This window comes from Choloepus didactylus, chromosome 1, assembly GCF_015220235.1.
Source record: "Choloepus didactylus isolate mChoDid1 chromosome 1, mChoDid1.pri, whole genome shotgun sequence".
In the NCBI taxonomy this organism is placed as follows: domain Eukaryota; kingdom Metazoa; phylum Chordata; class Mammalia; order Pilosa; family Megalonychidae; genus Choloepus; species Choloepus didactylus.
In genome coordinates this window covers 10517418-10539972 of record NC_051307.1, presented here as the reverse complement: position 1 = coordinate 10539972, position 22555 = coordinate 10517418, and the positions used below count along the sequence as shown (strand labels likewise).

Genomic DNA, 22555 nt, shown 5'->3' with positions numbered 1-22555 from the left:
TCCCAGACACCTCATTCAAGGGTCACGATGACCCTCTGATGCAGGCATCCCTACCCCATCTTGCAGAGGGATAAAGCAGTCCCAGCACAGGAAGTGGCCTGGTTAGGGGAGCAGACGCTGATCCTGACTTGTACTTGGCTAGGCCCTGCACTCAGCACCGTGGGGAGACCCCACGTGCACCCAGGCCTCCTCGGGGGGGAAAGCAGGGGCTTCGCTCCAGCCGTGCCCACCTGCACAGGCCTCCTTGGCCGGCCGCCCAGGAGGAGGATGTTACTAACATCTGGAGCCAGGCCCAGAAGGCCGAGCTTTGTGGTTCTGAAGCTGGGGTTTAGCAACAGTCCACAAAAGTCCATGACTTATGATTGAGTCTCCAGCGCTAATGGGTTAAAATGAGAAGGTGGAGGAAACCCATGGGAATGCTGTTAATATCAACATCCTCCTCTCTTCCTTCTTGACTCTTTCCCCTTCAGAGCGTAAAAGAGTTAATATGTCCTTCAGGGTAAGGAAACCAGAAGTACAGAAAACAAGTTTACATTCTGGAACATAGAACTCTACCCCAACAACAAAAAGAAAGGAGTGGCTACTTGCTCCATTTGTCTCCTTCCTCATGTCAAATCCAACAGCAGCAGTGTACAGTGAATCAAACGACATTTTTGGTTTAGGAAGGAAAGTACCATCATCATAAGCCCCAGGCACAGCTTCTCAGAAAAGCTTTGATCTTTTTATGGCTGAATTATGAACTATTTATAATTCTCCTAAACCTACTTACCAAGTAAGATTAATACAAGCACTCTTTCAGCAACAGGATATATTTAGAAACAAAATGTCTGAATATTTTCCCTACTTGATTAGTAATTATTGAAAGTATGACTATCCCTGTCCTTTGCAAAATCACAGTGGACAATTATAAAGACAGACGGCAAATGAAAACTGCTATAAACATGTGAATGTGGAAGTAAGAAATTGAAATGTAAGAATTCTTACCTTAACAGAATTATAAAAAGCCTCAAACACTCCCACACTTTTGGCACTGAGCTGGAGGTTTACCGTTCCTTCCATTGTCAAAGAAACTCCCTGGTGTTGGACTGAGTCCTTACTGGATATGACAACCACACCGGAGAGCATTTCCTAGAAGAAAAAAGATAACCGCCAATTCGACTAGCATGTCTTTTTCATTCACCTTGTTATTTAACAAAAGCAAGCGCCCTTAACAATTGATTCATTCAGATATTCAATCTGTTGAGTCCTTATTATAGCCCAAGAGCCTGCACACCAGGAGGGACAGACACTGCCCCTGGTCGGAGCCAGAGCCCACTGACAATTACATGAGTAATTTAAAGCAGCTGGCGGTTCGTCTGGTGTCCTTTCTGCCCAGAAAACCTCAGCTGAGAAGGAGAGATCTTGAGGTTATCACTGAAACACACAAGGCAATGGGCACTTTCACTAAAGACCTTCCTCAGTCCCCTGATGTTCACTTTGTCTCCCAATGTTCATTTTGGTAGCCATTCAAGCCTAGAATTCCTGGTTCTTAAATCGCAGAGTAAAGATTTCACAAGAGATCGTCTATCAGGTTATTGGAAGGTAATTACTGACTAACAGAATACGGACATTAACTACATTCTTTATTGGATGGCAGTTTCTTCCTGTCGCCACAGAACTTAATAGTTTGAATTTGTTATGGGGATTTGAGTGGAAAAGGAAGCTAAGTGGATTAAATAGCATTGACCAATTGCCAAGAGAACTCACAATAAACACAAAGCAATACATTGCTGAAATGACCTTCACAAATGTAGATGGGTGCTGTCAAATGGTAATATGATGTTGTGGAAAATTGTTGACAACAAAACAAAACCAAAAGTAAAGGCTGGCCTGCAAATAAAAGCATTTAAAAAGATCTTACCTATTAATATTTAAACTACTTACTTCTTACTTCCTCTTGTCATGCAGTGAAAAAATGTTCACCAAGTTCTTACATTATGTGGAATTTTGGGAGCAGGGAATGTCCTATATCCCTAAATATGCTAAGCATTTTGTGTTTGTTCCCCACTCCCCATCCCAAAGCCCAGAAGTCTAAATTAAAACAAACAATATCATCTCCACTTTAAGCAGAATTCAAGGAACAGGACTCATTGAGCACCTCTAAGAACATACAAAGCTCATAAGCAAATTTAAATGAAAACACCACTAAAATAATCTATTAACTTTCTGTACTATTTAAGTTAAATTGAAATCTAATTTTTTAACATTTAAATTCAATTAAAAATGCATTTGGTATGTCCCAGAAAGAAAACAAGAAAAAATAATTTTATGAAACATAATTTCATGAACTTTATTGATTAAACAATATATTAGCACTTGAGGTTTAATTGTAATAATTTCACTTATGCTCACAGGAACAGGATCTGGGTTGACCACTGACTGGCATATTATAATCATGACATTAATAGAAACTTTTCCTTCCTTAATCCCTGTGGCCCAAGAAGGAAAAAGCAGTGAAGCACCTTGGAAACAAGCAAAATAAGTATTTCATGACCCACAGGACTCTTCTGTCATTCTTTGCTTTAATCAAGAAACAATATAGTAGAGCTAAGATGGTGGCATAGAGAGGCGTGGAAAACAGTTAGTCCCCCCCGGAACAATTCATAAATGACCAAAAAACTAGTAAATAACCTGGAATAACTGTGGGGAGACAAACATGACTGTCCACTCATCATCCACCAACCCTGAATTGGGAGGAATGCCCAAGATCGCAGCATAAAATCTGTAAGTAAAACTGCGGACCCACGCTGAGAGCCGAGAGCCCCTCCATCACAGAAGCCTTGCAGTGCTAGAGAGCAGCACTCTCTCAGCCCAGCTCCAACTGGGGCTTTAATGTTAACTGCTCAATACAGACAGCGAATCCTCAACAAGCAGACAGAGGCTTTTGGTGACAACTGACCTTGGGAGAGTCAGGGGACATATCTGTCTCAGGACGGTGAGCCCAGAGGATCGGATGCTATCTCTGGCTGACGGATGAACCTGGGAGCTTTTCTGTCCCTTTCTCTCTCTGTGGAGAAAACCTCAGCCGTTTTCAGCCTGCAGCGCTTTGCAGTAAAGACAGCCTCAGCCATTTTAAAATCAAAACACTTTGATCAGCAGAGTCAGAGAAACAAAGAACTTACTGATATGCAGATGACATCTCTGGAGGGGGCACAGCTTCCCAAGAGAGAAGGGAGGGGCCCAGCTCTACTGCCTGCCTTTCTGGAACCAGACCCTAAAGCCTGGGAGAGGAGAGCCAAAGGCCACACCCTCTTACACCAGCCGGTGACAGGCTGACAGGTGCACCTGCCAGGCAGAAAAGCACAGGTGTATCAATCCTCTAAGAAAAACCATCAGGGAAACCAGATACTGAATATTTCCTCCTTCTGTGACCTGAGCCTGTTCTTGTCTGGGAAAACCTGATTGGGGTGGCCTAGGAGGTCAGATGCCTAGACAACAGAAAACTACAACCTACACTAAGAAAAACGAACCTATGGCCCAGTCAAAGGAACAAACATACACTTCAACTGAGATACAGGAATTTAAACACCTAATGCTAAATCAATTAAAAAAGTTTAGAGAATATTTCACAAAAGAGATAGAGGCTGTAAAAAAAAAACACTGGGCATACATAAGGCAGAAATCCAAAGTTCAAAAAAACAACTAGTAGAATCTATGGAAATGAAAGGCACAACACAAGAGACGAAAGACACAATGGAAACATACAACAGCAGATCTCAAGAGGCAGAAGAAAACACTCAAGAACTGGAGAACAAAACACCTGAAAGCCTACACACAAAGGAGCAGATGGAGAAAAGAATGAAAAAATATGAGCAATGTCTCCGGGAACTTAAGGATGAAACAAAGTACAAGAACGTACATATCATTGGTGTCCCAGAAGGAGAAGAGAAGGGAAAAGGGGCAGAGGCAATAATAGAGGAAATAATCAATGAAAATTCCCCATCTCTTATGAAAGACATAAAATTACAGATCCAAGAAGCACAGCGTACTCCAAACGGAATAGATCTGAACAGGCCTATGCCAAGACGCTTAATAATCAGATTATCAAATGTCAAAGACAAAGGGAGAATCCTGAAAGCAGCAAGAGAAAAGCAATCCATCACATACAAAGGAAGCTTAATAAGACTATGTGCGGATTTCTCAGCAGAAACCATGGAGGCAAGAAGGAAGTGGGGTGATATATTTAAGATACTGAAAGAGAAAAACCGCCAACCAAGAATCCTATATCCAGCAAAGCTGTCCTTCAAATATGAGGGAGAGCTCAAAATATTTTCTGACAAACAATGAGAGATTTTGTGAACAAGACACCCGTCCTACAGGAAATACTAAAGGAAGCACTACAGAGTGATAGGAGAAGACAGGAGTGTGTGGTTTGGAACACAATTTTGGGAGATGGTAGCACAGCAATGTAAGTACACTGAACAAAGGTAACTATGAATACAGTTGAGAGGAAGGTTGGGAGCATGTGAGACACCAGAAGAAAGGAGGAAAGATAAAGAATGGGACTGTGTAACTTGGTGAAATCTAGAGTGTTCAACAATTGTGATAAAATGTACAAATATGTTCTTTTACGAGGGAGAACAAGCAAACGTCAACCATGCAAGGTGTTAAAAATGGTGAGGCATTGGGGGAGGGATGCAATCAACGTAAACTAGAGACTAACTAACAGAATCATTGTATTATGCTTCCTTTAATGTAACAAAGGCGATAAACCAAGGTAAATGCAGATGGGGGGGATAGGGGAGGCATGTTAGACACTTGACATTGGTGGTGTTGTCTGACTCTTTACTCTACTTTGATCTAAGGTTACTTTTCCTTTTGCTACTTCCTAGCTGTCATTTTTTTTCCTCTTTCTTTTGCCTCTCTACCTTCTTTGACTCTCCCTCCTGCCTTGTGGAAGAAATGCAGATGCCCTTATATAGACAGTGGTGAAGGTGGTGAACACATAAATATGTGACCATACAAAGAACCACTGATTGTTTACTTAGGATGGAATGTATGGTATGTGAACAAAACCATATTAAAAAAAAAAAAATGGGTTGATGACAAAACCTCAAGGGCAATATACTGAGTGAAATAAGCCAGACACATAAGGACAGATATTGCAGGGTCTCACCGATAAGAACTAATTATAATATGTAAACTCATAGTCATGAAATGTAAGGTACCAAAATATAGCATGAGGCTTAAGAATGGGGAGCGGTTGCTTAGTATGAGCAGAATGTTCAACCTGGATGAACTTAAGTGTTTGGAAATGAACAGGGGTGTCAGTAGCAAGATGTGAGAATAACTAACAGCGCCGAATGGTGCATAAATGAGGTGGAAATGGGAAGCTCAGAGTCATATATGTCACCAGAAGGAAAGCTGGAGGTCAAAAGATGGGAATGTATAAAACTGAATCCTATGGTGGGCAATGTCCATGATTAACTGTAAAAATATTAGAAAACTCTTCCATGAACCAGAACAAATGTATGACAATACAATTAGAAGTTAATAATAAAGCGGCATATAGGGAAGAAATATATACCTATTGCAAACTATATACTACAGTTAGCAGTATTTCAACATTCTTTCATAAACAGTAACAAATGTACTATACCAACACTACGAGTCAACAATTGAGGGGGGTTGGTTAGGATATGGAAGGATTCGCGTTTCCTTTCCTTTTTATTTTTTTTTCTTTTTCTTTTTTCATCTCTCACTTTATTTCTTGTCTGGAGTAATGAAAAGGTTCTAAAAATTGAACAAAAATTAAGTGCAGTGATGGATGCACAGCTGTATGAGGGTACTGGGGCAACTGATTGTACACTTTGGATCTTTGGATAATTGTATGGTATCTGAACAATCCCAATAAAAATTTAAAAAAAAAAGAAATAATACAGTAGAGAAAATATAAAATTAATAAAATATTTGTAGATAAATTAGGCATTCTTACAATGTACAGGTCTATTCGATTCCTACCAACAGAAGAAGGCTATGGCATTAGCACAAGGGCAGCAACTCACCCAGTAAAGACACAAGCTGTTATTACCTGTGGATCAAGTAGCATCAACGTTCATAAAGCAAAAACGACCAGAAATACAAGGAGAAACTGAATGAAACACACAAGTTGTGGGGGACATTAATTCAGTTCTCTCAGATCATGATGGATAAAGAACAAAAAAGGCAAAAATATGGAAGACCCACAGTACATATCAATAAGGTATAACTAGTTAGCACATTTTGAATCTATCCTGAAAACAGAGAATAAACTCTTTTCAATGTCCATGGCTTGTTCACAAAAGTTGACCACATAAACCCACAAAGAAAACTAAGCAATAAGGCCAATAGCTTTTTCTTTAAGGAAAAAAATAGCAAAATCAGTTAACAATTAACTAGTCTAATCAAGAAAAAGGAAGAAAGCAAGCACAAATACCCAAAATAGGAATAAAAGGGAAACAACCAGAGTTATAGTGATAATTAAAAGAGGAATGAGCATATACTGTTCAATTGTATATAAATAAATTTTAAAAATTGATAAAGTGGATTATTTTTCTGGGAAAAAATAATTTACCCTCTCTCAGGAAGATATGAAATCTAAGCAAATCAAAGACCAGAGAAGAGTTATAAATAAGCCCCTCAAAACCACCAGGCCAAGTTTCACAGGGTATCATTCCCCAATGTGTAAAGAACAGAAAATTCCAAGGTTGGAAAAACAGCCTAGAAAAAGAAGGTACTTTTTTTTAAATGAAGTAAACATAATGACATCAGTCATACAAAAACTACACATAAACACACACAAATGAAACTATATACCATTCTCACTTATAAATACCAAGGCAATGGTCCTAAATAAAATATTAGCAAACACAATATAGTAGCAACTTAAAAAATACTACACCATGACCAAGTTGGTTTTAGTCTAGGAATGTAAGGATAATTCAATATTGAGGAAAACTAACACAACTCACTACATTCAAAGCTCTCAAGAAAAAAATCATATGGTCCTCTCCACAGATTTTGTAAAGGTACTTGATAAAATTTAATGTCCATTCTTGATAAAATTCACAGTAAAATAAGGATAGAGGGTTGCTTTTCTAATGTGAAAAAATATATCTACCTTACCTAAGAGTCAGCTTCAAGTTGAATGTGAAAAGGGGAGACAATCCATTTAAATCAAGAATACAACACGTCTACTCTCACCACTATTAATATACTATAAGTACTAGTTAACATAATTAAAGTAGAGAAAGAGTAAGTATAAAAGAAATAAGTATGAAAACTGGAAGGAAGGTGATGAAATGATCATTATTTGCAGTTGACACAATTGTGTACTTGAAAAAAAAATCCGAAAGAATCAACTGAAAAACTACGATCAACATTAAGGAATTACAGGAAGGGAGGTAGTTGGGTACAAAATTAATATACTGAAATCAATAGGCATCGTGAATAAAACAAAAGTAAGAGATATATTAGAAGAAAAGACCCTATTTACAAAAACAGAAATAAATTAAAATACTTATAAATCAATTTAACAAAAAATATCTAAAACTATATGATGAAAACTTAAAACATGCCCTGAAGGGCACAAAAGAAAAACTGAATAAATGGAAAACCATTCCAAGGTTTTGGATAGGAGGATTTAACACTCCCACTACATCTCCTTTCTCTGAAATAAGTTGTTCTGGTTTGCTAAAGCTGCTGAAATGTGCTATATCAGAAATGGACTGGTTTTCACAATGGGGGTTTATTAGTTCACAAATTTACAGTTCTAAGGCCGTGAAAATGTCCCGATTAAGGCATCAACAGGATGATACCTTCTTTGAAGAAACGTTGGTGGCATCTGGGGTTCCTCTGTCACATGGGAAGATACATAGTGACGTCTGCTGGTCCTTCTCTCCTGGCTCTTGGTTCCAAAATGGCTTTTTCTTCAAAATGTCTCTGAGCTTCTATCTTAGCTTCCCTTAGTGGGGGATGCGGGGGTGGAGCTTGTTTCTCCGGGGGCATTTCTAAGTGTCTCTCTTAGCTTCTCTTGAATCCTGTGGGTCCTCCTTGCTTCTGGGGGAAAATGCTGTATTACATATTACAATGTCTCTCTCAGCTTCTCCAAGCATCTGGGACTGGTTGGCTCTGGGCTGTCCCTCTCTCCCTGAGCTCTCTTAAGGACTCCAGTAAACTAATTAAGACCCACCTTGAATGGGCGGGGCCATATCTCCAAGGAAATAATCGAATCAAAAGGTCTCACCCACAGTTGGGTGAGTCCACATCCCCATAGAAACAACCTAATCAAAAGATCCCACCCACAATAAGTCTGTACCCAAAAATTTGATTAAAAGGGCATGGCTTTCCTGGGGTACATAACAGTTTCAAATCGGCACATAAACTTTAAAGGCAACAAGATCCTAATGCAAATAACATCAGCATTGCGTTTTCTTTTTGGGGGGAATAAATTAGCAATTGTGAAAACACGAGAAATGGGGGGAAACTAGCCCGATGAGATATGACAATGCTACAATAATTTACAAAGCGTGGTGTTGCGCACACGTAAAGCCGAAAGATCAATAGAACAGAAAGTCCAGAAATAAACCCAAAGAGTACGGGAAGTTAATATATGATAAAGGTGACCTTTTAAATACATAGAGATGAAATATTCAATAAATGAAACTGGGGCAACTGACAACTGGAAAAAAACATTAAGTTGGATTCATACTGCAAACTTCTATACATGAAAAATTCTAAATGCATCAAAGACTTAAGTGTAAAAACTGAGATAATATAAGTTTTAGAAGAAGCCATAATGATTCATATCAGAGTAAGGAAGGCCTTTCTAAGAATGACTCAAAACTCTGAATAAATATGACTACAAATCTGACTAAAAATAAAGAATTAATTTGATGAAAACAATCGTGAGCAATGTCACTATATAAATGATAAACTTGGGAGAATATCTGCGACTTAATATAACAAACAGGCAAAGGGCTAATTTTCTTATTTCCAGCTCTAAAAAAATTAATGAAAAGGATAAAAAAACCAATTGAAAAGTGAAAAAATGGGCAAATGACAGAACAAAGAATTGAAAGAAAAGGAAATGCAAACTGCTCCTAGCCCATGAAAAGATGCTCAAATCAACACAAATATAATAATACAAGAAATGCTGATTAAATTAATTAAATTAATATCTAAGTGGTACAGAATTTCTCTTTGGGATGATGGAAAAGTTTTAGTCATGGATTGTGAGGATGGTAGCACAATACTGTGCAGGTAATTAACATCACTGAATTATATTTTTGAATGTGGCTAAAAGGGGAAATTTTAGGATGTATATATGTTGCTAGAATAAAAATTTAAAAAACCATAGGACTGTACAACACCAACAGGGAACCCTAATTTAAACTATGGACTATATTTAAAAATACAATTATAGTAATACTCTTTCATCAATTGTAACAAAGATTCCACACTAATGTACAGTGTTAACAATAAGGGGGAATGTATATGGGAACTCTTTTTCTGCATTGTTTTCCTGTAAACCTACAACTTCTCTAATTAAAAAAAAAGTATTTTAAAAAATTCCCTAAGTGCCATTATGCACTGATGAGATTATCAAGGATCAAAAAGTTTGACTGCACTGTGTTGGGGGTGGGGGGTGGGAGAGCATTAGGCACATACATAGCTGGGGTCAGTCTAGAAAATACTGTAACAGCATAAGGGCCGCTGTACTCGGCAATTCCACCTACAGGAATTTCCCACAGATATTTCTGCATATGTGAAATGACTTATGAGCATAGTCATTCATTTCAACAAGGTTTGTAATAACAAAAGGTTATAAGCAACCTAAATTCCAACTATAGGAAACTGGTGGTTTTTAACTTGAACAATATATCTTGGAGTCCATTCATTTTAGGACATAAAGAGACTACATAGTCTTTTCTTTCTTCTTTTGTTTTGAAAGGCTATGTTTTTGCACCATTGGTGGGAAAGGGGGAGAAAAAGAGCATTCATCCATTTTTGCTTGTACATGTATAAAATATATTTAGAAGGAATCACAGGAAATTGATAGCTTAGGTTGCCCCAGAGGAAAGGACCCTGCTGGTTTGGCTACAGATGTGGGGGTAGCAGGATATCCACCTTGAAGCTCTTGAATGTTGAACCATGAGAAATTGACTCCTTTTAATATAACAAATCCATTTTTAAATAAAATGGATTTCATACATGGCAGCTGGCTTCCAAGAGGCAGGAAGTAGACGCTACAAGGTCAGCTAAGGGTCACATCCAGTAGTGGAACAGTCATTTCTGCTTTATTCTCTTGGCCAAAGCAGTAAAGGGGCCCTCACAGATTCAAAGGGTCAGAGAAATAGACTCTATCCATATGGGGGAGTAGCGAGATCACACCGCCAAAGGGCATCTGGAAAAAACTAATCTGCCATATTCTCCCTCTGTCCAAACCAACTCACCTCTCTCCCACATATGAAATTATTCACACTCCCCCCAAACCCCCAAATCTCATTCTACTGTCACATCAGCTTGAAATCATTCTCTAAATCATTCTCTAGGTCCAAGTACGGATGAGGTGCCTATAAATACTCGTGCAAATGCCACCTAGTGTATACGTTCAAAAGTTTTTCTAGGGTATATACCTTGTGGTAGAATTACTGGGAAGTGAAATTGTACATGTTCTCTTTTATTAGGTATTCCAAGTTATTTTCCAACGTGATTGTATCAATTTACATTTCCACCAACAATGGATAAGAGTTGCTCCACATCTATCAGCACTGGTGTTGTCCAACTTTTTAATTATTGCCAATCTGTTAGAGGTAAAATAGTGCCTCTTTCTGGTTGTAATATGCATTTCTGAATTACTAATGCTGTTGCTCTTCTTTTTTATTTTATTTTTATTTTTTCATTTTTTTTTTAAATTCAATTTTATTGAGCTTATTCATACTATACAATCATCCAAAGTGTACAATCAGTTGTTCATGGTACCATTATATAGTTGCGCATTCATCACAATTAATTTTTTTCAATTTTAGAACATTTTCATTACTCCAGAAAAGAAATAAAAATAAAAAAGAAAACTCAAATCCTCCTATACCCCTAACCGCCCCCCACCATTATTGACGCACACAATTGGTATGGTATATTTGTTACTGCTGTTGATGAAAGAATATTAAAATATTACTAACTGTAATACATAGTTTGCAATTGGTACATTTCCCCCCTACACCCCCCTATTATTAACTTCTAGTTATAATGTCATACATTTGTTCTAGTTCACGAAAGAAATTTCTAATATTTGCACAGTTAATCATGGACATTGTCCACCACAAGATTCACTGTGTTATACACTCCCATGTTTTAATCTCCAACTTTCCTTCTGGTGACATACATAAAACTTCCCCTTTCCACCACATTCACACATCATTCAGCACTGTTAGTTATTCTCACAGTAACGTGCTACCGTCAGCTCTGTCCATTTCCAAATGCTTAAGTTCAACCTAAACATTCTGCATATATTACATAACCACTCCCATTCTTTAGCCTCATTCTATATCCTGGTAACCTATATTTCATATTTCATGTTCATGAGTTTACATATTATATTAGTTCATATCAGTGAGATCATACAGTATTTGTCCTTTTGTGTCTGACTTATTTCACTCAACATAATGTCCTCAAGGTTCATCCATCAATCCATTTTTTTTTAAAAATGGTATTGTTCATGCACCATAATTACATAGTTATGCATTCACCACCACCACCACTATCTATATAAGGTCATTTCCATTTCTTCCACAAAGAAAGAGGAAGAGTCAAAAAAAAAAAAAAAAAAAAAAGTAGAAAGACAAAAGAAAAAAAAATGACAGCTAAAAAGCAACAAAAGATAAAATAAAGTACAATAAAAAAGTCAGACAACATCACCAATGCCAAGAGCCCCATACCCCTCACTTATATCGCCGTCTTATAAGCATTTAGCTTTGGTCTACTGCCTTTGTTATATTAAAGGAAGCATAATACAATGTTTTTGTTAACTATAGACTCATTTGCATTTTTCCCCAATAACACCCCAGTTTTTAAGACCTTGCAAGGCTGACATTCATTTGTTCTATCTCATGTAAAAACATATCTGTACATTTTATCACTATCGTTGACCATTATAGGTTTCCCTGAGTTATACAGTCCCAGTCTTTATCTTCCCTCTTTCCTTCTGATGTCCCACATGCCCCTAACCTTCCTCTTTCAACCATACTCACAGTCATCTTTGTTCAGTGTACTTACATCATCGTGCTCCAAATTGTGCTCACTCAAAATTGTGCTCCAAACCTCTCACTCCTGTCTTTCCCTGTCTGTCTGCAGTGCTCCCTTTATATTTCCTGTACAGCCAGTATCTTGTTCACAAACTCTCTCATTTTCTGTTTGTCAGAGAATATTTTAAACTCTCCTTCATATTTGAAGGACACTTTTCCCAGAGATAAAATTCTTGGTTGGCAGTTTTTCTCTTTCAGTATCTTAAATATATCATACCACTTCCTTCTTGCCTCCAGGGCTTCTACTGAGAAATCTGCACATAGTCTTATCGAGCTTCCTTCTAAGTGATGGATTGCTTTTCTCTTGCGGCTTTCAGGATTCTCTCTTTGTCTTTGACATTTGATAATCTGATTAAGAGTCTTGGCGTAGGTCTATTCAGATCTATTCTGTTTGGGGTACGCTGCGCATCTTGGATCTGTAATTTCATGTCTTTCATAAGAGAGGGGAAATTTTCAGTAATTATTTCCTCCATTATTGCTTCTGCCCCTTTTCCCTTCTCTTCTCCTTCTGTGCTTCATATTGACATTCAATTCCCTGAGATATTGCTCATATTTTTCCATTCTTTTCTCTATCTGTCTTTTGTGTGTAGAATTTCAGGTATCTTGTTCCTGAATGTTTTCTTCTGCCTTTTGAAATCTGCTGTTGTATGTCTCCACTGCATTTTTCATTTTTCATCTCGTGTTGTGCCTTTCATTTCTATAGGTTCTGCCAGTTGTTTTTTCAAACTTTCAAGTTCTTCCTTATGTTTGCCCAATGTTTTCTTTATATCCTTCATCTCCTTTGCCATATCTTCCCTCAACTCATTGAATTGGTTTTTTAATTGATTTAGCATATTTATTTGAAGATCTTTAATTAGTTGTTTCATTTCCTGTATCTCAGTTAAAGTGTAAGTTTCTTCCTTTGACTGGGCCATATCTTCGTTTTTCCTAATGTGAGTTGTAGTTTTCTGTTATCTAGGCATCTGGTTTCCTTGATTACCCCAATCAGATTTTCCCAGACCAGAATGGGCTCAGGTCTCAGGAAGGGGATATATTCAGTATCAGGTTTCCCTGAGGGTGTGTCCTAGAAGATTGACAGAATTTCCCGTGAGGCCTCTGGACACTGTGCTTTTCCTACCTGCCCAGCAGGTTGCACCTGTCAGCCCATCACTCCCCACTGGTGTAAAGAGGTGCAGTCCCTTTAATTCACAGTGGACCCAGTCCTGGCCAGAGACAGAGGGTGTCAGAAGCCAAGCTTAAGTTGTTTCTGGTTTGACTGTTTTCCCCTAGGTCCTGGGGTCTGAGTTTTGAAGTGAGGGTGCTACTTGAGCTCGGCTGCGCTCCCTCCTCTTAGGGAAGATACACCCTCTAGGGAATTATATTCTGCACTTGAATTACTCCTTTGTCTCTCTGACTCCATGTGCTGGTCCTGCCTGGGCCAGCACATGGAGAACTGAAAATGCTGAGGCTTTCCCCACTGAGTCACTCAGATTGAGAGAGATAAAAAGGAGAGAAAGCCCCTTTCAAGAGCCAGTCCCTGGCCCCCCAGTTTCACCTGTCAGTCAGAGATCATACCCAGTCCTCTGTGCCCCTCTTCTTGGGACACAGCCATTTTCCAGTATTCTAAGCTCAGCCGTCTCCAAAAGCCTCTGTATTTTTTATCTGTCAGCCCTACCTCCTCTCCACTGGGAGCGACCTCAGGGTACTTTGCTGCTTGTTAGGCATTTGTCTGTGTTTGTAGCTTGTATTCAGCAGTCCACATTTATTAATTAAAACCCCAGTTGGAGCTTGGTTGCACTATATCCGCTTGCTCCTGGTAGGGACTGCTGCTTTCTCCTACAGCCAAGTTTTGCAGTTCAGCCTGCCAGTGGGGAAGGGGCAATCGTCTACTGTTATTACTTACAGATTTTATGCTGCAATCTCAGCCATTTCACTCATTCCAGGCTCATGTACGATGTAGGGACAGTCACGGATATCCCCCAATAGTTGTTCCAGACTATTTACTAGTTGTTCCCGGCTGTTTACCAGTTGTGCTAGAGGACTAAGTTCCACACCTCTCTATGCCACCATCCTGCCCTGCCTCTCTGTTGATCTTCTTTTAATGTTTATTGGCTATTTGTATTTCTCTTTCTGTGAAATTTCTGGTATTTTGCTATTGGGTTGTCATTTTCTTATTTCTTTGTAGGTGTTCTTAATACATTCTGACTACTAATCTCTTGACAATTTTATGTGTTACCTAACGTCTTCCCTAATTTATAGTAGTATTCTCACAGTGTTCTTGGTATCTGATAAAAAAATGCAATTTATTTTAATGTAGTAAAATTCATCAATCTTTTCTTAATAGTCCACTTTTTTGTTTACTGTATAAGAACTCTTTCTTATCTAGATCACAAAGATGTTCATCTATATTGCTGTGCAAAATTTTATAATTTTTGCCTTCACATTTACAGCTTTAGTCTACCTGGAACTGATTTGGGGGTATGGGGTAATGTAACTTCTTCAACTCAAAAGTTTGATGATTGTATTACCTTTTATACACTGACTATTGTCTAGCAAATGCTGTGAATCTATGACTACAACAAACAAAATAAACAGACAAATAATGACTTGGTTGTACAGCACACTCCCCATCGAGAACATGGGGCATCAGTGATTTTTTTTTTTTTTTTAAACATCAGATTAGTACAAGTTAAATGACAGACTCTGAAGTGGCCCAGTGATTTAGATAATTACTTGTATTACTGTCTAAGCCTAAGTGCTACCGCGGACTTCTAATCATTAGGATTGAGGCAGTTGTCTAGACAACTTGATAGGGTCTTCAGAAAACAAATTACAAGCATCACTCTTTCCATGACTTCCTGCTCAATGAGTTTTCTCATAACCTGACTGGTGGTGCCTTGAATCTCCTTCTAAATAAAACTCATTCTGACATTAAACTTTGTAGCTCAAAATAAATTTTTCCTTAAAGAGTCTTCTGGTATTTAAAATATCCATAACAGATCATCAGTCTGAGAGCAACACCTCACACTCTAGTTTCTGACACAGTGGCCACCTCAAATGACAATGTGAAGCCATCTTTACCTCATGACCAAAACAGATGCCAACCAAAACTATGAAAGACCCTCCCCATGGGGTTTGGGGTGATCTACACAGAGCCAGTTTATGCTGCCTCCTAGAGATGAGCTTCTTACCCTGCTTCAAAAAGCACAGAGAGGAAAGGGAAGGGGAAGCCAGCCTGCAGGTGCAGCACCCAAGCTCCACGGCACCCTCACTTTACAGAGCAGTGGCTGGCAGCAAGAGCTTGGTAGTCAGACTGGGTTCAAGCCCTGGCTCATCCACATAACTGAACTTTTAACTACCTTAAGCCTCATTTCCTCATCTGTAAAAATAAGAATAATGGTTCTAAACCTCATAAAATTGTTGTGAGGAGTAAATTAGATAATCTGTGCACCACTTACTGTAGTGTTTGGCATTTAGCAAAAGCTCCATAAATGTTCTCTATTGTTAATTAAAATAAGTAATGGGCTCTGAAGGGAGAGAGAAGGAAGGAGATAAAGAAGCCTATAATAGGCAAGGATTACCAGAGCCTGCCTTTGAAAGAGCCTCCTCTGAAACCCTATCAATTAAAGGTCAATTTTTCTAATCAGATCCTCTCTCAAAAGACTAAATATCTCAAAGGAAAGGTGCAGCTAACTGCCAATCACTCACCTTTTTCATGTCAGTAACTGAAAAGACATAATCCAAAAATGAATTCCATCAGTAACTAATTGAGATCAGTAGCTCTTCAGGGGTTCCCAAAAGGCCCAGATGTTGAGGGAGACACTGGATAGAGACAAAGGACAGCAAGAGAAGGAGGAGGGCTTGGGCCCAAAGCAAACTTGGCCCATGTTGCTGGTTGGCTCTTTAGCAACACTAGTGATTGGTTTCAGAGTCTTTGCCAATCCTGCAGGCAGCCAAGGGAAGGAATCTATAGGCTGCTTCCTGGCTCGAGGCACCAGGAGAGCCCATGTTCCAGATGTCTGGGACGGAGCTTTCTAACGTTAGCACCCTAAACTGGGAAGGACCTTGAAAATCACTTCTGCTCCCACCCCCTCAATGTACGGACGAGGAAACTGAGACCTGAGAGCCTAAATTAAATTCAACAACCAGAGATTTAATTTTAATTGAGGCACAGATTTAAATTCTTAGTAAATTGGTCCATGAAAAGAATGGGCTATTATTCAATGGTGACATCTGAAATTTCTAGTTCTGAAACTTCCTTAAGAGTCTGGAAAAGAAATATGAGTAAAAGTTTAGAAGAAAGGGGCAAAAAAAGAAAAAAAAGATTGTAAATACTATTCATAAAAAGTAAAAGTAAGTAATATGGGAGTCTTTAGCAGTGGAGTTTTAAATTCCAATCCTGGTGTGTTGTCTGGTCTCAGGGGATAGATACTACATATTAGCAAAATTAAGAGTTAATAGTGATTATTTGACTTTTATAACATTAAAACTCATAAAAAGGTTTGGAACTTTGACTTTGGTTGAGAACCACCGGCATAAGTGAATGTAAAGACTCCAGACTATAAACCAAATGTTCAGGAGGGGTCCAATTACAAAGATGTCTGGAAGTTGGTATAATTATATGCCAGCTTAATGACCATGCAGTATAGGGAGTTGGCCAAAGAGAACACTTTGTATAGCAAGCCCACACTTACATAATGAACAACCAAAATGCTATCACATTGAAATCCTGGTCAGAGTGAAACCATAAATGATAAACAATTGTGGATCGTCCAAACCCAGGCTGGAGTCCAGGATACAGGCAAACTTCAGGAAAAGAGGCCAAGAGATGAGGCCAGCAGCAAATAAGACCAAAGGCCTATCAGGCTATTGTTATAAAGTAAGAGCTCAGAAGAAGAGAACTGTAGGGCAGACCACACATTAAGAAGCAGCCCAAAGGCAGTAGCTCCCTGCTTCTGGTTAATCTAGATGACTGGGCTTTCCAGGCCAAATTCCCTAAGGCAACTGTGAGAACCTACAATGAGAATTTAGGAATGCAAGGCGGTTAACCCTGGGGAGTGTTTATGGGGCAGTGGATTGGAGGGGCAGAAGAATTTTGCTTTTTATTTTATACTCTTTTAAGTAACTAAAACTTTCTTAGCAAATAAAATTATTATTCTTTTATTTATAAACTTTGTTTAAATTTTTTAAAGATCTGAAATGTACAGTAAAATAAATACTGTATCTTTGTTAAATTTAGAAAATTTTTTTCCTAATTATTATTGAAGAAGAAAATTTTAGCCCACCCTCCCATTGATAGGACTTTAATTCCCTTCCCAATGAGGAAGGGCATAATGGAGTAAAAAAGTTACCATTTTCCTCTCCACCTGCTAGTCAATTTCTCCCTCAGGAAAGGCAAGTAGCTAATAATCCATTGGGTTGGATTTGGAAAGGCAGTAGGAGATCCCCACTTGGAACTAAAAAAAATCAGAGGAGACAGAAAGAAAACAAAACACTAAAATGATAAGCCCATATCAATAAGTACATTAAATGTTAATGGACTAAACATTCCAATTATAGTAGAAACTATCAGAATGGATAAAAAGGCAGCACCAACTAAATGCTATTTATAGTAAATATAAAGACAAAGAAATATACAGACAGGCTAAGAATAAAAGGATGAGGAAAGATGTATGTAGGGACCCATGGCCCAGGCTCCCCCACTCTAATGGGGAAGGAAGCCCCATAGCACGTAGCAGCCTGCGTGGCCAGGACAGAAGTTGAAGGTCATCAGACCTCCTCAGGGAAGAAAGTATGTACAGATGGTATCATAAACAAAACACTGAAACTCCCCTCCCCTGATCACTGTTGATAACAAAGAACTGAAAATCCATTCTCATATCCAATGGAATGTCTTTGTCCTAAACCCTTACAAACTGCCCTCTGCATTCCCCGCCCTTGTGGGGGGCTGACTTCTATTTTCCAGTCGGCTGTCACTGGAAAGAATCTTCTGTTCGTAAGTCCTAATAAACCTATGTCTGACTCCCTGCCTGGTCTATTCTTTGTCCTTAGGGCTATACTGACCCAAGCCCTTCAAGAGCTGGGTTGGAACAATGTACTATCTTAACACTAATCATAAGAAGACTTTCTGTATAGCTAGATTAATATAAGACAAAGTAGAATTCAAGATGGGTATTCCTAAAGACAAAGCAGACATTTTATAACTGTGAACTTTCACTTTAAAGAGATGGGGCTTAAGTTCTTGGACCTGAAGTGAAGAAGATATATTATTAGTCCATTATTTGACTACTTGACCAGGCATTGATCAGTAGCAATTCAGCATAATAATGTAAATGACATTTACTGGTTTTTAGCTTCCAGAATCAATAAATGGACAAAGATTGGTTGTCAAAAATAAAATTTTTAAGAATCTTAAAAATAAAATTTTTAAGAATCTTAACAATGTACCTGACTGATGATGGGACAAAGAAGGATGAAGGACAGGGCAGGGGTTTGGATATCTTTACCTTACAGGGTGAGAAGTCAAAAGACAGTGGCACAAGGTGATGCAACAAAAATAGAGGCTTTTTTTTTTTAAAGTGGCAAAGGTAACCTATAGAAGAATTAAAAATAATAAAATAAACATAATTTCTAGGAAGAAGGTATGGGGAAGGTGGTACTGTGAATGAAATAACCTTTCATAACTTAGTTAACATACTTTATATTAAGTGGATACATCAGGAAGTAGAGGAATAATATTACCTAGGATTATGAAAATTACCACCCGAACACTGGAAAACAAACAAACAAAAACAAAAAAACAAACACAGGCAGCTGAAAGAGGTTGCTTCTGGGTAAAGGAAATGGATGGAGAAAGGGGCTAGGTAAGAGAGTATTGCTTTCAGCTTAAGTTATTTCTGCCCCTTCTCATTCTTATTTTTTCATGAGTATACCACGGAATTTTGCAGAAGCTACAATGGTATATGATATCACAACAGAATGAATGCAGACACAGGTAAGAGTATCCAGCTTTCTTGTTTAGGTCAAACATTAGAGCAATTTGCAAAATGTAAAACAATGCCACTCTATCGCCAAATTCTGTTCATTTTAGAAAATATGTTTTTCATAATAACATGTTAAGATGTAAAGGATTTATTGTTAAAAATAAACATATTTTTAAAATTTCTTGATTTCAACTTCTACCTCAATAAATTTCAATAGAGAGAATCTACATAAACAAAAGTTCTTTGGGTTCATCAATATTTGAAGTGTAATCCTGGGACAAAAACACTTGAGAACTGCTGAAGTATCCCTTTGGGAAAATATTAAATTAGATTCTCAAGGGAGGGCATAATGAAATAAAGGATGTCCCAGTTTCACAGCTTCATGGGGGTATCACAGCATACCCCTACTGAATTTCAGGTAGATTACATATTTAAAACATTTTTTTTAACCTAAAATAATTTCATAAATGTTTAAGAAAACATAAAGCATAAACTTATCTCTGATATAGATTCCTTTCATTTAAGATGAACCATTAAGAATGTAGTGAAATAGGAATTCTCTTTAAGTACTGGTTGGGTTACAAATAGGTGCAAACTTTTAGAATAGTAATCTGTCAGTACCTGTACATCTAGTAAAAATACATACCAAAGTTAACATTTTCTATTTTCTTGAATATTTATTTAGTCTCATAAGGGAAATATTTTCACTTACTTTGGCCTAAAGATTTTTAGACACTGTAAAACTTAAGTTATTTATTTATTAGTATTTAAGTGCTTGGTGCTACTCTTTTACATAATCTCCTAATATTTAAACATTTTATCTAAAAAAGAAGACTGGTGGCCTGTATGTCCTTCCAGCAGCCTTCCATAAATATTATTGCTTGGCTTTTGATAAGTATTGGACAACAGAGTTGATGGGTCATGCTTTCTGGCAACAATCGGAGGTCCAGATATTGTGCTGAAGAACAAACCCCAAGTTTCAACAAAATTAAGAACCCTACTAAGATGACTGCCCATCACCTCTACACAGAGGTGTACCCCGTGTGGCCTACAGTTAGGCGCAAACCTCTGCCTGCAAAAGGTTTCAAGTCAAATCCAGCACGACGACAAATGGAAGCCGGATGCCCATACAACTCCTTTTAGGCAACATCTCTTCCTGATGAAGCCTCCAAGAAGACTTAGTTGTAAATTGAACTCTTAACTGAGTGACTTAACTGACTAAACAGTTGGATTTAAGTCAACAACTATTGGGGAACATCTATCAGAGATGATAACTTGGGTTTTATAGCAATTCTGTTAAGCAGTCCTTCCTGATGATAATACAAAGGAAGGGCCAATTTTCAGCTGATGTCATTGCTGCTGTGACAGTAAAATCATAAGCATAAATGAGAATATTGTCACAGGAGGAGGGAGTGAGGATTAATGGAACTCACCATCAGGAAAAAGCAAGTGATCCCACGGTGTGCAGCCCCAGCGACTTGCCCAGTAGATCAGAGGACAGCTGCGTAACCCTCACAGAGGTATTCAGAGGCAAGTTCTAGCTGAGCACCAGTAACCTTCATCAAGTACAGGTTTTTATCAACAGATACAAAGGACTACAAACAACCTCACATTGCCCTTCCCAAGGGCAATGTTCACGCACAAGGGAGGAGTACAACATCGAAGGCAGCCTGGGCCCACCGGCTCAGATGAACCAAGGGTGGCTGGTAAACTGCTGGGTCTACAATCTGTGCAGAGTAGGGGACCATTTTTGGTTTAAATCCTTGTAAGGACCCAGGGCCAAGGCCCCCTCCCTCCATAGTGAAAGGGAATTTTCACACGTAGCCGCCTACGTGACTTGGGACAGTCGTTCAAGGTCATCAGACCTCCCCGGGCAGGGGAGGGAAGGGGAATGTACGGACAGTGTCATAAACAAAGCATTAAAACTCCCCTCCCCGGATCACTGTTGATAGCCAATCTCCACACCCGTGTCACAAGACCCTGCCGAAACTCTGTTCTCATACCCTATGGAATGTCTTTGTCCTGACCCTTATAAACCACCCCTTGGCACCCCTCATTCTTTGCGGAGCACTAACTTCCATCTTTCCAGCTGGCTGCTGCTGGGAAGAACTTTCTTCTGTCCATAAGTCCATTAAACTCATGTCTAACTCCATGCCTGGCATGTTCTTCGGTTTTGGGGCTGAGATGGGTTGAAACAATCTTCCGATAAACAAATGAAAATATTTTAAGCCTCACTGCAGGCACTATAGCCCTGCAATATATCTAAAAGTTAACAGAGTCTCTATTCTTGGCAGAAGACAAAATAAAATAGGTTGGTATGAAAAAAAATTCAATCTCTTTGGCTTATAATTACATCCTATGAACAGTTTTCAAATTGTGAGCCACTGAGCCCTCAGCCTGTGCACATGCCTCTGCAGCCACTTTGGGATTTGAGGAAGAGTCAGCAAGGGCAATGGGAAAATGGACATTCTCATTTCAAATAGAGCAGCTCTGCTTTTAACTGTTTAGAAAACAAACTATTTTAATATTTATTACTGCAAGCGACTTTTAACACTTTCAACACCAACCATAATACAGATCTGGCTCAACCCAGCATTAGAGCTGGGGTGTTCTGTAAGATGAGTGAGGGAGGGCTGAAGGTTGGCAGTGGGTACACCAGCCCAGTTCTGCTGACTCAGGATGGGGCAGCCATGGGGCAGGACTCAAAGAGTGGGAATAACAGAGGAGGGAGAGAGAGCTGTGTCTCCCCAAGACCTACCTGGGCTGTCCTGTCCCACACTTGGCCACTGGAGGACCACTGCCACAGGAATCAGGCAGCAGGCGTCGGCTGTGGGTCTGCAGCCAGAGAGAAGGCATCGCTGGCCAAAGAAGGCAGAATCCAGGACAAAGCAGGGCCGTGTGGTCGAGATTGGGGATGCAGCGTTAGGAAGAAAGCAGAGGGAGGACTCGAACTGGGCGGAAGCCTGCGGGGTCATGCTGGGACTTGTCCAGCTGCTGCAGGGTTTTGAAATGGATGCATCCTACAGTAGTCAGCCAGCTTTACTAACACTGAGGTCAGCCCAAAATTTGCTGCAAAAAACACCAAATGGAGAACTATGTGGACAATTTTATGGCATCCCAGTTTTCAACAGGCTCAGATAATTTAGAGTATCTCTCTTGTGCATTCTAGAAGGTTTAGATGATGATTTAGGAGACAAGCCTTTTCAGAAGCATTAGGTTATTAGTGAGAAAAGAGAGCCACTTAAATTTCAGATGACCATGTTTCCTAAA

General features: G+C 38.9%; 1 protein-coding gene across 4 annotated transcripts in view; it reads right to left on the bottom strand.

Moving 5' to 3' along the window:
• VPS26C (VPS26 endosomal protein sorting factor C) overlaps positions 1 to 22555 on the bottom strand; it is a 71925-nt gene that overhangs the window by 29909 nt on the left and 19461 nt on the right. For all 4 annotated transcript variants that reach the window (XM_037831596.1, XM_037831594.1, XM_037831598.1 and 1 more), the window contains exon 2: positions 985 to 1128. In XM_037831596.1, the coding sequence (XP_037687524.1) occupies positions 985 to 1128 (144 nt within the window). The remainder of the gene's footprint in view (positions 1 to 984; positions 1129 to 22555) is intronic.